General features: G+C 40.4%; 1 protein-coding gene across 2 annotated transcripts in view; it reads left to right on the top strand.

Moving 5' to 3' along the window:
• Window positions 1-15,033, top strand: part of PLEKHG1 (pleckstrin homology and RhoGEF domain containing G1) — a 165,852-nt gene that overhangs the window by 104,796 nt on the left and 46,023 nt on the right. For both annotated transcript variants that reach the window (XM_028103317.2, XM_088023840.1), the window contains exon 3: window positions 3,079-3,179. In XM_028103317.2, coding sequence (XP_027959118.1) covers window positions 3,079-3,179 — 101 coding nt within the window. The remainder of the gene's footprint in view (window positions 1-3,078; window positions 3,180-15,033) is intronic.

The raw sequence follows: 15,033 nt of genomic DNA, 5'->3' as shown, positions 1-15,033 counted from the left end.
AGGTCAGTCTTCAGTTGGATGTTTTCAATAAGACATTACAGGCAATGACAAAGTTAATGTGAGGAGGACACCCATGCACAAATCTTGCAATCTTAAGGAGATCCTAAGGACATGAATTGATTAGAAAATAAATAGACAGAATTTAAAATGGCATAATAGGCATTTTTTTTCCACCAGTGGAAAGCTCTTTCTTGTGCGTATCTCCCCGCCTCATCCCTCTCCCAGTTGAGTGAACTCTTTGATCTTCTTGGCGAATAATTGTTTTCAATGCAAATGTTTTAAATTGATCCTTCATTGTTAACTGTAGGGTAGCCATAGATGCTGACATCAAGCCAATAAAATTAATAAGCAGTGTGACAGGCTCTAATAAATTTCATGGGTGTCTTTACTCTGTCATTTGAGCACAGACCCAACTGTTATTATCACTGAGCTTCGAACCTCTCATTTTGGCTGGAGATGATTATAGCTGCTAATGCCGTGCATGCTACAGTAGTTCTCCGTAACTAGTTTAGGGTTAAAGTATCATATTTAAAAGACTTAATTATGATCAGTGGGGGGAACAGTTGTGGCCATAGGACTTTGATCTGTTTTCTAGAGTGGCCTACAAAAATTTGGACTCCTAACGATCCGTTTTCTCAACAATTTCGGAAAACAAGCGGCTTTTAAAACCTAGTTTCCCTACCACGGACTGGGGGGTTTTGAAACTCTTTCATTTGGAGAGGGGCCATTATTTGTTGGAAGTGGGCCACGGTTCTTTGTCTCTAACCCCAGCTGAAGTTCTTCAAGCCCCTTAACTCAGTCTTTCCCTCACATGAAGAATTTAGTATCAGGTTTCTGCAAATGAGCAAGCTCTTCACTTGAAGTGAGAAAAAGGGTTGTTCGGTTTCTTATTTAAACCCCATGGCAGCCCGCAAGGTGAATTTGGCATGCGTACGTCATCTCTGTCCTGCCCTTTATCCTGCTATTTGGTGTGGCTCATGCCTATCCATATCCTTCTGGTTAAGTTCACGCCCATCTGGAACCTTTTACTGCCTTAATTTTGCATATGATGTGTCCTTTTAAAATCTTGATCAAAGTATAAACAGCTATCAAATATAAGTGTTCAAGGCAAGTTAAATATTAGCCCATCTTTTTGTACCATGTGTAATTTTATGTAAATATCAATGACTACATTTATGTTTTTGAGAAAGTATAGGTTAGGTTTACATGTTATTCAAAAGGCATTCATTTCACTTCTGGTTTTCTTGAGCATTTTTTATTTAGGCATTAACTCTATATCCTATGCAGATACTCAAGCTCCTTCTAATTGTTCCATTTATAAAAGTCCTTACTTTTATAGTAAGGACACAAGGCTATGTCTTGCTATTGTGGGTTTGGGGTGCTGGTTACACTTACACCTTATGAATTTAACTTCTTACTGAGATGACCACTGTCTTAAGAAGAAAAGATGTTCCCAAAAAGCTTGTTAAAAGAGAATAAAGGGGGCACTCCTGCGTGGCTCAGTCGGTTAAGCATCTGCCTTCAGCTCAGGTCATGATCCCAGGGTCCTGGGATCGAGCCCCGCATCGGGCTCCCTGCTCAGAGATGAGTCTGCTTCTCCCTCTCCCTCTGCCGCTCCCCCTGCTTGTGATCTCTCTCTCGCTTGCTCGCTCTCTCTCTGACAAATACATAAAATCATTTAAAAAAATAAAAGAAAAAGGGTTTATAAACGTTGGTTCGTGCATGCCAGTGATTTTAGTGTTAAAGAACAGGATGGTGAGTTATGGGATGCAGTCTGTGAAACGTGCTCCCGAGAACGGTAATGGTGAAGCCCTGCCTGTGTTTCCTTTGAGGGCATAAAGAGCATGAGAGAATGAATGTGGCTTATTAAAATGGAGAAGGAAGAATTTATCTGATGGTTTTTACATTTCATCTCTCCTTTGGCTGGTTGCACCTAAGTGCTATTGTGTTTGCGATGGAACACTGGAATGTGGCTGTAGCCTGGGATTTTCACAGGGTCTGTTCCTCCCCCCGGGCTGCACGACGCCATGTGACATTTGGTCGAGGGCCATAGTACATTGTGCAGTCCGGAGCAGGGGATTGTATTTATTTTTTATTTTACGTTATTTCAGCTGTTTTCACTTTTTTCTTTATTGTTTTCTAGTCTCCTACTGAGTTCTTTTTTCAAGCATTGCTGGGGAAGGGGGAACACTCTGTTATGAACTCTCACACCCAGGGTGGAAAACAGCTTTCTCTCAGCAGCTCGAAGCTTCCAAGCCATGGACATTTAACCCACTGTGGATCTGAGCCCACATTAGCTTGGCTTGGGAGCTGTTGCTGTGTTAAAAGATATAAAATCATTTCAAAGTTTTCCATGGCTCATTAACATAGCCTACTAGATAGCATAAGTGAGTTATGTGCGTATTAAAATAAAAAGAGGCTTTTTTTCTATAAAATGGTGTTTGAGGAAGAATTTGGTTCTGCATTTTAACAACTGATAGCTTCCTGATTTCAAGATTATGTTTAAACAACGCTCTCTTTCCCCAGTTTATTGAGATATAATTCACATAGAACATTGTATTAGTTTAAGGTGTACAACATAATGACTTGATGCATGTGTATATTGTGAAATGATCACCACAATGAGTGTAATTAACAGCCATTACCACACACAGTTACAAATTCTTTTTCTTGTGATGAGAAATTTTAAGGTCTGTATTTCTGGCTTTCCGCTAAATGAATTTGAGTATCTTTTTATCACATAAATCAGTCAAGGAAGCAGAAGATGATGTTGTTATGCCAAAAATCTGACATTATGAGAAACTATGGTCATTATATTATCCATCTAGGGATGCTCTAATACATTTGGGGGTTATATAGCCTAATGTATACCATACTCCTCCTCCTTGCTCCAACTCCCCATTCTATAAATTGGTGAGTATTGTCAACATTAATAAAAGTGACACTCTGTATTCCATAGTACAGTTAATGAGCACATTAGTATAATTGCTTGAAATTGATATGAGAGATTCATCTTGCATAAAAAAGATGACTTGGAGGACAGGAGTGTTTAACACATCCTTCTCATTGATTTCCCAGGATTACCTTGACTGCATCAGGGACCAAACAAAACTTCCTCTGGGGACAGAAGAAAGATCAGCCCTCTTTGGAAACATACAGGATATCTACCACTTCAATAGGTAAGTTCATACTCAAAAGATCATTCTCACCTAGGAATATGACTTTCTCTCAGATGAATGCCACCTAAGAGAACTTTACCTGTAATCCTTGATTCAACTTCCTACATTTCTGTGTGCTATCATGCCATGAAGTCTTCTACCCAGAAGCATCCTTGTCCTAGAAGGGTCTCACATTTATTTTATATTCCATCCAAATCCATCTTCCTGGCTCAGAGAAGAGACCTGTCTTCCCTGACAGAGCAGTGACATCATTCTTCTACAACACAACATGAACAGGGCATCCAAAAATGCATGCATGCTTCGTCTGTGGCACCCCCACCTCCACTGAATTTTCTAGAAACTTTCTTCTGCCTAGGGAGTGGGCAGGACACAGTAAACACACAAATACTTTAAGTCATAGCGTACTGATCCAAATTAATTAATAATTTAAATGATTAACTCAAACATACGTTAAGTACCTACTATGTAAAAGACACTGGGCTTAGGAAATTTGCTGAAGGGGCTGGGACAAGCAAATCGGTTGTGAAACTTCTGCCAGGCAGTAGGCAAGTTAGGAGCAGACTCTCATTTCCCACATGCCTGGGTTTGCATCCCAGCTGAGCCATGTAGGGATCCTTGGGTGAGTCTTGAAATGGAGTGGAAGAACTAACTCCTTCCCTACAAGTCTGTGCTCATGTCTCCCTTTCTCAATGAAGCTTGCCGGACACCCACAGAACACCTCACCGGCTCTGCCTTTTCTTTCTGGCATTTATCAAATTCTGTCACGCACCCTATGACCGACTTCTGGTTTACATCAGTTCTTTCTTTCCTCGCCACCCCCACTCATGGACACTCCCCGAGGCCTGGGGCCTGTTTTGTTACCGTCCAGGTGCCTGAACAGTGCCTGGCCCGGGACCCCTGGGTGGCTCAGTCAGTTAAGCAGCTGCCTTCGGCCCGGGTCATGATCCCAGGGTCCTGGGATTGAGTCCCACATCGGGCTCCTTGCTCAGCAGGGAGCCTGCTTCTCCCTCTCTCTCCCTCTGCTTGTGCTCTCTCAGATAAATAAAAATCTTAAAAAAAAAAAAAAAAACCCAGTGCCTGGCCCATCAGAGGTATGCAAGCTTTTGTGGAATGAATGAGTGGAAATAATAAGAATATCTATCTCCATGGTTATTGTGAAGCTTCAGTGCACTCAAACACTGAAAGTGCCTACCTTGCTCAATTCCAGCCCAGAGAAAGCATCAAAATATCAACCAGTGATGATGTTGATTTTGTTAGAGTAAAATCCCATTATAAAATTCTACAGTGCCTTGTCATTGTGTGACTCAACCATAGTGCAATTTATAAATCTTATCCCTCTTTGCTTAGTGAAATTGGTGTAAGTGACACCTTGGGGGAAGGATCCACATCTCCTTTGCTACCTTCGAATCCCTAACATGTAGCACAAGCCTGACCTCTGGGAGATCTGTGTATAGACTTGCATCAACGCCTCCTTTCATATTGAAAGCCTAGGATGTAAAAACTGCCCGTGTTGTAACATCTCCCGGATTTGACTCAGGAGACTTTGGAAACTGATCAGCATGTTCCAAGACTGTAATTCTGGACCTGAACTACACTACCAGAATCACCTGGGAAGATTTTTTTTTTATATAATATGATGGATCCCACCCCCAGAAAATATAATGAATTGGTTTGGGGTTAGGCCAGGGCATCAGAAGTTTTTAAAAGGTCCTCAGATGTTTGTAATGTATAGCTGTGGCTGGGAAACACTGTCTACATAAAATAGACACAATAATAAGAAAATAGAGAAAGGTCATAAAGAAATTGAATTAGGCTGGGGCGCCTCGGTGGCTCATTCGGTTAGGCATCCAACTCTTGATTTCAGCTCAGGTCATGATCACAGGGTCATGAGATCGAGCCCTGCCTCTGGCTTCTTTTTTTTTTTTTTTTTTAAGATATTTTTTATTTATTTATTTGACAGAGAGATAGAGAGCACAAGTAGGCAGAGTGGCAGGGAGAGGGAGAAGCAGGCTCTCTGCTGAGCAGGAGCCCAATGCAGGGCTTGATCCCAGGACCCTGGGACCATGACCTGAGCTGAAGGCAGCCGCCTAACCGACTGAGCCACCCAGGGGCCCCTTTGCCTCTGGCTCCTTGATGGGCATAGAGTCTGCTTAAGATTCCTTCCTTCCCTCACCCCCTCCCCCTCCCCATCGATCATGCATGCTCACGCTCTCAAAAAAAAAAAAAAAAAAATTAGGGAATTTAGAGTTCTACATGTTCCTTGGTATTAAAACAGGCTCCCATTTAGCAGCCGCTGATGGTAAAATCCCATGAATCCCCGAGTGGCTTCTCCTTCCAGAGGCTACCAGTGGCCCTGTAACTCAGGGAGAGGGTTGAGGCATATATGTGCGGAGGCCCCTGGCCTAAGCCTCTGGTGGTTTGGCTGTAAGTTGATGGTAATGACTATTTGTCTCCTGCTTAGTTCATGCCAGAGGCCATAGAGCTTTATGTGCATTATCACTTTATATGCCTCATCTGGGCTTCTCTGACCCCAAGCCCCAGGGATTTAACCACATTCCCTCTTGCCAGAGTGGAGCCCTGCTTTTCAGGCCATGGTTTGGGACATGGTAGCATAGTCCAGAAGGGCTTTTTTTTTTTTTTTACTCCCTGGAGTTTAAATCTTCCTGTGTCTCCTAATTTAAAGAAAGATAAGAATGACGTAGCCCCCTAGGTCAACAAGAAGGGACTTTGGTGGTAGAGCCCATTCTGCAAAAGTTGGAAGACTGAGAAGACCTTTGTATTCCTGAATTGGTTCTCAGTTCTTTTCTCTTTGGTGTTCTCTGAACAAGGAAGCCAGACCTGTCAGCCTGAGTCAGAGTGAACGAGTACCCAGATGATGATGTGTTAGGGATCCATGTGGTGACACAATGTGCACACAGTGAACATCACGTATTTATGCCTGTCCCTTTTGTAGATCCCAATTATCTATCCCTGGCACATGCATGATCTCCTGTAATCCTCTTAACAGCTCTGGGAGGCAGATAGAATGCATACTATATGCACATCTTATAGATGAATCAGGAGTGCGGTATGGAAAGTCCTTTGCTCAAGGACATAGAACTAGGCATCCAATCTAGCCTGTTTTGAATACCTGGTTTTGTCACGTTTCTATTGGTATTCCTATTATTTTATTTTATTATTTTCTTTTTTTTAATTTTATTTATTTGAGAGAGTAAGACAGACAGGGAGAGAGAGAGCACGAGCCGGGTGAGGGGCAGAGGGAGAGGGAGAAGCAGACTCCCCGGCTGAGCAGGGAAGCCCAAGGTGGGGTTCGATCCCAGGACCCTGGGATCACGACCTGAGCTGAAGGCAGATGCTTAACCAACTGAGCCAGCCAGGCGCCCCTCATTATTATTTTCAAGAGTATCTGCTTGCTGGGGGCGCCACCTTGGGCTTCCCTGCTCAGCCAGGGAGTCTGCTTCTCCCTCTCCCTCTGCCCCTCACCCGGCTCGTGCTCTCTCTCACTTGCTCTCTCTCAAATAAATAAAATCTTAAAAAAAGGTAGAATAATTCTATTAAAAAAAAGCATCTGCTTGTTTAACTTTTACAGCTGAGTCATCTATACGATTGTGTCCCTATTTGTTTTTATTTCCTTCCCCTTAGATCTGGAGTCTACATTTAGAGCTCAAATGTCTTTGCTGTTATATTTGCTTAAGTAAGAAGTATTGATGTGACTTTTTTTATTAATGCCTCTTATGAATCTTTTATTATATACCCTACATCAGTTGATTTCAAAGGTCTGACTCTCTGGCAAACCTATGGTTGGGGCTTGAACTAATTTTAAAGTTTCTGTTATTTCAGATCCAGGTTTTTCAACATAATATAATATTATTGTGACCAACTAAGCAAGATTTAAATCTCTAAAATTAAAGAGGGGAAAAAGAAATGGTTTTGTGCTGGCCTAAAAAAACTCTGCTGACTAGATTGTGTTTTCAGGGTATATTTCCAAAGTACAGAAAAGTAGCATGATAAATACCCATGAACCCTATCCCCACTCTATCAAAGCCTTTTCTTGTGTCATATTTACTTTAGAAATTCTTTAAAGCATAAAGACATTACAAATACTGTTGAAGCCCCTTATGTATTCCTCCCAGTTGCATCTCACTCTGTGGAGAGTGACACAGTAATGTGCTGGTAAACCAGTTCTCCGGCATTAGGACAAGAGAGGGAGATTCTGGGATTTATATTGTTTGCCACTTTCTGTGGTGTAAACACTCCATCACAGCAGATTTCAAGCTACTAGCAAGACATCACTGAACATGAAATTAGGAAGAGGTACACAGAATTGGCTCAGGCAAGCCAGTATAATCCGGTTCAGTGTACCCCCAGAACTGGAACTACTGCGATCCAAGACTTGGTGTTTCACTCCCAACTATGATTTTGTTCCATGACTATATATGTAAGCTTTTATTTGAAATATGTAACATGCGTTCAGTTATTTCAAACATGGCATAAAGTGTGCCAACCTTTCACAAAATTTTTTTCTCTCAACATTGTTTTTGAGATTGATACCTCTCCTTTGTTTAACTGTGATGTAATATTCCATTGGGGGATACATTACTTTGCATTTTGCCAATTACAATTAAGACCGAGAATCTTTTCTTGTTTGTTGGCCACTTAGATTTTTGTGCATGTGAATTTCTGCCTTCTATTCACTGCCCATTTTTCTGTCAGGATGTTTCTTTTTCTTATTGCCGTGTAGGCATTCCTGATGAATTTTGGCTAGTGATCTTTGTGGATTATTTGAGTTGCAAACCATCTCCTACTATCAGACTTGTCTTTTCACTTTAATTATGGTTTCTTTGAAAAGAAATCATATAATTTATAAGTTTGGCCACACTAAATATAAATGTACATTTTATAACGTAGATTTTGCGTTGTGTCTAAAAAATTATCTTATAGGGGCGCCTGGGTGCACAGTTCGTGAAGTGTCTGCCTTCGGCTCAGGTCATGATCCTAGGGTCCTAACCTTGGGCCTTGAGTCGGGCTCCCTGCTCAGCGGGAAGTCTGCTTCTCCCTCTCCCTCTGCCGCTCCGAGCCCCTGCTTGTGCTCTCTCTCAAATAAATAAATGAAATCTTTAAAAAAATTATCTTGTAATCTCTGTTCATAAATATGCTCTATTATTTTTCTAAAAGTCTTAAAATTTTGCCTTGTCCTTAACCTTACTACAGTTGATGTAGGTATGGTATATGGTAGGAAATCCAAATTCTTGTTTTCCTATGTCTAGCCAAAAGCCTGATCACCACTGATTGAAAAGTACATCTTTCTGTGCTGATTTGTACCTCCACATTCCTCTCATGTGAGGTTTACATGTATGTATGGGTCTGTTTCTGAGCTCTGCATTACTCTATTTGTCCATCCCTGCCCCATACCGCATTGTCTTCATTATTAAGCCCACATTACTCTTCAACATTGGCTTAGCTTTTCCTGACTCTTGACGCTGTCAAGTGATTTTTTAGTTTGTCAAATTCCCTGAAGAACTCCGTTAGGGTTTTTATTGGAACTACATTTAATGTAGATTAATTTTGGCAGAATTGACATCTTTACAATATTGAGTCATCCCATCCATAAACATTATTTCTCTTCAACCAAGCCTTTTTGGTTGGTTGGGAATAAAAACTTATTCCTTTTGATGTTATTTTGACTAGGATATTTGTTCTGTTTTGAAATTGACTATTACTGTCCTCTGGGAATGCTGTTGATTCTTCTGTGTTGATAGTGTATCCTACTAACTTTCTAAGCTTTTCCATTAGTTCTAACAGTGGTTTATAGATCCTTTTGGGTTTTCTGTGTGGACACTAGTATCTGAAATTGAGGAAATCTTTTTGTCTTCCTTTATAGTTCTTCTACCCATTACGTTTTTTCGTATCTTATTGTTTGGTTAAGTCTTCTCATACTGTGTTGATTCAATGTTGGTACCCTTATCGTCTTTCTGACATTAGCAGGAATGCTTTAACTCTCTTAATAATAACTATGATGTTTGTTCTCGGATTTACATAAATGCTTTTTCCTATTCTGCTAGGATATTGTGAATGAATATTAAATTTCATTGAATGCTTAATCTGCCTTCAAGAAAATTAGCATATGATTTTTCTCTTTCTATTCATAATATGATAAATTATATTAACAGGCATTCTATTTGAATCATACATTCATTACTGAAATAAACCCTACCTGGTCATGATGTTTTATATATTTGTGCCCTGATAAGTTTGATTTGTTTGTATTTTTTTTAAGAAATTTTTCATGCATGTTCATAAATGACCATAATCTATAACTTTTTTCCTCGCACTATCTTTATTTAATTTTGGTGTGTGACTAGATTTAAATCGTTATTTCACAAAATCTTCCAACATAAAACATTTTGGAATGCAGTTGATACTTCATTTTTGTTTTCCTTTTTGTAGCCAAATTTCTCCTTCCTCTTGTAATCCCTGTGATAGCCTAGAAATTTAAGTCTCTGGTTTGGTGTCTGGAAGAAATCCCTAAATGGTCAGGAAACTAGGTCAGTCAAAAGAAACTACTTTCCCCTTTGAATGTGCCCCTAAAATCCCACAACTTTTATTTGTTTGTCTACTTCCAATTGAAGAAAATGCCAATTGTTTTTTTTTTTTTAAGATTTTATTTATTTGAGAGAGAGAAACAGCATGAAAGGGGAGGGGGTCAGAGGGAGAAGCAGGCTCCCCGCTGAGCCGGGAGCCCGATGTGGGACTCGATCCCAGGACTCCAGGATCATGACCTAAGCCGAAGGCAGTCACTTAACCAACTGAGCCACCCAGGTACCCAAAACATGCCAACTGTTTTATACACTCATCCTTCTCTTGGAATAAAGAAGAGTTACCTAAACTGTAATTTGACTCTTTCTTTAAGAATGAAGAGTGAGGAAAGAGAGACCATTCCTTATATTGAATTTCTATTTTAAAATTATTAGCAAATTAAAATCATCTAAGCTCTCTTCCTTCCTCAGAAGTTGAGAGTAAATCTCCCCTTTCCCTTTAATTCTTTCTCTTTATTCTGTATATGTCAAATCACTGCTTATAAAACACTCAGCTAAGTCTAGTCTAAGTCTAAAAAAAAAAAGGTTTTTGGGTCATCCTTTTTTTCTTCCTTGAAATGTAATTTAGAAAGTGAATCATGGGATATATAGAACATGAAGGCAAGGAAGGTGGGGGGAGTTCTCTTTTCTTTTTTTTTAAGATTTTATTTATTTATTTGACAGAGAGAGAATGAGAGATAGAGAGCACAAGAGGGAAGAGGGTCAGAGGGAGAAGCAGACTCTCTGCTGAGCAGGGAGCCCGATGTGGGACTCGATCCCGGGACTCCAGGATCATGACCTGAGCCGAAGGCAGCCGCTCAACCAACTGAGCCACTCAGGTGCCCGGGAAGTTTTCTTTTCTTTTAGAGCATTTTCCCACTACCAAAATCTCTTTAACTTCTGCACAGTGGTAGAAATGTTTTCACCTGCAGGCTTTTTTCAAGTGGACTTTCAAGGCCAGTGTTAATGTATCAGTGAGATTAAGGGAACATTTGGTGCTGTTAACCTCATTCCATTTCCTGTTCCCACATGCACGTGTGCCTGTGTGGACGCAACAGCTTGGAATGCCAGCTGACCTAGTTAGGTAGGTGGGGAAAGGAAGTGGTGCTCAGAGGCTATTGTAGACCAGAAGGGGAGAGGCCCCTTTCCTGCCTCTTATTTCCTGTGAGGCAGTAGAATCTTCAAGGTTAAAATACAGTTCCTGCCTTCAAGTTCACATCACTGGTCAGAGAAAATTTTACATGTAATATGTTCCGTAAAAGAGAACGGTGTTTCCTCTAATTGCACACCCGAACAAGAAATGTAAGTAAGAAATGTTACCTTCTTTTTCATCGCCCGACTCAAAAAGGAAGAAATATTTGGAACTCAGGGAAAAGGGAAAATACCCAAAACCCGAAGGTGGGATGACTCTAATTTTAGCTGTGAGTACAGAACACAATCTATGAATCACTCCCTCCTGCCAATGTACAGGTAGAGTTGTTCATTAGATACACTGATGCAATGAGAAACCTGGTCTCCACCCTTAGGCTGTAACTCCAGAACGATGGTCCTGTTCTTTCTGGAGTATCTTCGGTGGCTGATATACCACATTCCGTGGCCACATTTGTGCTCCCCTAGTACAGGGCATATTATTGTTTAGTTAGTCTTTTTCCTGTATCTCCCATGCTCCTATTTTCACCAAACTCCAGCCACAAGGGCTTCCTTTCTGTAACCTCACGCAAACGAGTCCAGAATGAGCTTGGTGTGCTCAACTGATTTCTTAAAGGACTTTCTCCTTCAGCCCTCCCCATACTCCAATATCGCCTCCTTCAGGAGCCCTCCATGACTGCTCCAGTGCCCTTCCACGCCCACCCAGCTTCAGTTGCTCTCCCCACATTGCCCTTTTTGCTTTGTATCACATAGCAGAGTGTCATATTGTGTTGTTTTGTTTCTTTTTTCAGTAAAACCAATACTTGATTATTTTTCACATAAATGTTTCTCATTAAGTGATAATGTGTTATGACATGTGAGTTTCTATTGTAATTTCATTTAGGTTTTTCTGTTTTTAGCAAAATGGTGCTTTCAAACTTTATTTTATTACATAAGAAAGCTTAACGTGAAAGCTACCCTCTTTACTGTACAGCAGATCTCTCAGATTTGTTCATCTTGTTTAACTGGAACTTTTTGCCCATTGAATAGCAACTCCTCCATTTCTCCCCATCCGCCATCAAACCCCTGGTAACTACCATTCTACTCTCTGATTCAATGAATTTGACTACTTTAGATTCCTCAAGTAAGTGGAATCATACCGTATGTGTCTTTTGTGACTAGCTTGTTTCACTTAGCATGATGTCTTCAAGGTTTACCCATGTTATCTCAGATTACAGAATTTCCTCCCTTTTCAAAGGCTAAATAATATTTCATTGTATGTATATACCACATTTTCTTTATCCATCCATGGATTAAGTTGTTTCCACATACTGGCTATTGCAACTAGTGTTGCCGTGACCATGAGTGTGTTTATATCTCTTCAAGATCCTGATTTCAGTTCTTTTGGATAAATACCCAGAAATTGGAATGCTGGCTTATATGGTAGTTCTATTTTTAATTTTTTGAAGAACTGCTTTCCATAGAGGCTGCAGCATTTTGTACTCCCACCAACAGTGTACAAGGGTTCCAATTCTTCACATCTCTGCCCACACGTATCTTTTGTTTGATACTATGTTCTTTATGTATTCAATTATTAACATTTACCACCCCTGATCGGAGCATAAGCGCCATAGGACAGGCCTGTGTTCTTTATCCCGTACCTTCATACCTATAACAATGCCTGACACGGAGGCTTTCAATAATTACTATTGAAAAGGAGAGCAAACAAGATGGTGGGCCGAATACGTTAGGACAGTGGCCCTATAACAAGAGCACAAAAGAAATCCCATTACTTCCTCCTCATTGTTGCCATCCTTCGTGTTTGTCCTATTTTGGAAAATGATTGTAAAGGAAAGCTAGCCAGGTGATTCAAGCTAGGGCTCCCAGGTAGACAAGGTCTCCCACCGAAAACACCATAATGCAGAGTCCAGCCCTCGGCTTTCTTGAGTCGGTCAGGAAATAAATCTTTCAATAGATGTGTTTATAATAGAGTGCATGACTGGGATTCAACAGCCCTGATACTAACCCCAGCTGTGGCCATTAATTATTAGCTGCGTGAACTAAGGTAAGCTACTTCCCTTGTATGAGCCATGATTTCCTCATCTTAAAATTAGGGGTTGGACTGGAAAGTGTGTGAGCCCCTCCCACCCTGTGGTTTGAGCAATGAATGCCAGTCATTCATTTACAGGTGAGCTATACCTGGAGCCTGGGTGCGTCCCCCGAGACACTTCCTCCTACCAGGTAGTCCACTCTGGAGATGAAGGTAGAGCTCAAAGGGAGATTGATTAGCATAACATATAGAACACAGGGAGTTGAGTATTGTCAAGGAATATTTCTGTTAAGCTAGATGGATTCTGCTCAAAATTCTTCTCTGATCAGGAAGAGGATTTGTATTGAAAGACCTGGACACAAAACCTAGATCTTGAGCACTCCATCCTCCAGTAATGGAAATCACTGGCCCAGAAATATTGCTGCTTTGACTATTACTTTTCTTCAACCATTTCTCTTCATCCAGTGCTTAGGTCCCAATGATTAGATTTCAACTCTCTTTAATTTATTCATACCCATCTATCTGTAAGAGATATTGGTATAAATATCAGGATTGTATTTTCCGAAGTAAAAATAATCTTACAAAGGGAATGTTTTTATAGGAATATCAGGAATGGGGGCACCTGGGTGGCTCAGTCAGTTAGTCGTCTGCCTTTGGCTCAGGTCATGATCCCAGGGTCCTGGGGTCGAGCCCCACGTCGGGCTCCCTGCTCGGCGGAGAGCCCGCTTCTCCCTCTCCCTCCGCCTGCCACTCCCCCTGCTTGTGCTCTCTCTCTCTGTGTCAAATACATAAATAAAATCTTAAAAAAAAAAAAAAGGAATATTAGGAATGAATGTTTGTAATTGGGACTATCCTGAAATCATGCTTTGGTAACATTGGTAAAAGATCCTTTCAATGTGCAAGGTAGACCAATGGATTTTAAAGTAACAAGGTATAGTGCATTGGTATGGTTTCAGACTCCAACAGATCTCTAAGAAATTATCATACATTCAGTTTCAGTGTAATATCAAAGAGTATCCACACTTTTCTCAATAGGTATTCAAAGACTCCTCTCTTTTCCAGTGATATATCTATGTGAGGCTAGATTGTTTTCTGTGTATTTCATCAAAATAACAGGGGTGCCTGCCTGGCTCAGTCGGTTAAGCATCTGCCTTTAGCTCAGGTCATGATCTCAGGGTCCTGGGATCGAGTTCCACGTTGGGCTCCCTGCTTAGCGGGGAGTCTGCTTGTCCTTCTGCACCTCCTCCTCCACTCATACTCTCTTTCTCTCTCTCTCAAATAAATAAATAAAATCTTAAAAAAAAATAACAGATTGTGACAGATTGAATGTAGAAGCAGATAAGAGAATCCATCGGTGTTCCATTAAGGTCAACATTAGAGATTTGCAAAAATGTAAAACCAAGCTACTCCTCTCACTAACTTTGGTTTTATAAAATCTGTTTTTCACAAAAGTTATTTATATTAACATGTATTGGACTTATTAAATGAATTGACCGATTTCAAAAATATTTAATTTTAATTTCTAATAAATATCAGTAGATACAATTCACATAAAGAATTTTTTAGAGTGTATACAGGTCATAATAGTACAAAGTTGGAGAACAGCTGCCTTGAGTGAAGAGGGCCCGTGGAAAGCTCCACTTCTCACGTAGTTTACAGTCGGCATTGTCATCTCTCACCTTCAAATAGGAAAGGACAATTGAAGATCCCAGATATTTGGGGAGAGCCTCTAACATGAATGACAGAAGCCAAAAGGATCGAACAGAGTAAAGAGAGCTCAGCAGAAAGCAAAAAGGCAGGAAAGAAAAGCCGCAAATAATTAATAATAATAATAATAGTAATACCATCATCTTTAGAGAGAAATTTTGCACTCATAAGAACAGAAATATAAGAACCATCTAAAGAGCATATTTAAAAAAAACACTCTGGAATTAAAAATCAGGTAGTAGAAAGGAAAACATTTAATAGAGGGGACAGAAAATAAAATTGAAGTCTCCCAGAAAACGAATAATAAACAAGAAGATAGAAAATAGGAGAGGAAGAATAAGAAAGATTAGAGTTTCACACCAGGAAATCTAAACTGTGAATAATAGGAGCTGCA

The sequence above is a fragment of the Eumetopias jubatus genome, unplaced genomic scaffold, assembly GCF_037043125.1.
Source record: "Eumetopias jubatus isolate StellerSeaLion01/CBP00866 unplaced genomic scaffold, mEumJub1_p1.0 scaffold_6, whole genome shotgun sequence".
Lineage (NCBI taxonomy): Eukaryota > Metazoa > Chordata > Mammalia > Carnivora > Otariidae > Eumetopias > Eumetopias jubatus.
The sequence above is the reverse complement of the archived record's forward strand: the minus strand, read 5'-3'. Positions and strand labels throughout refer to the sequence as shown.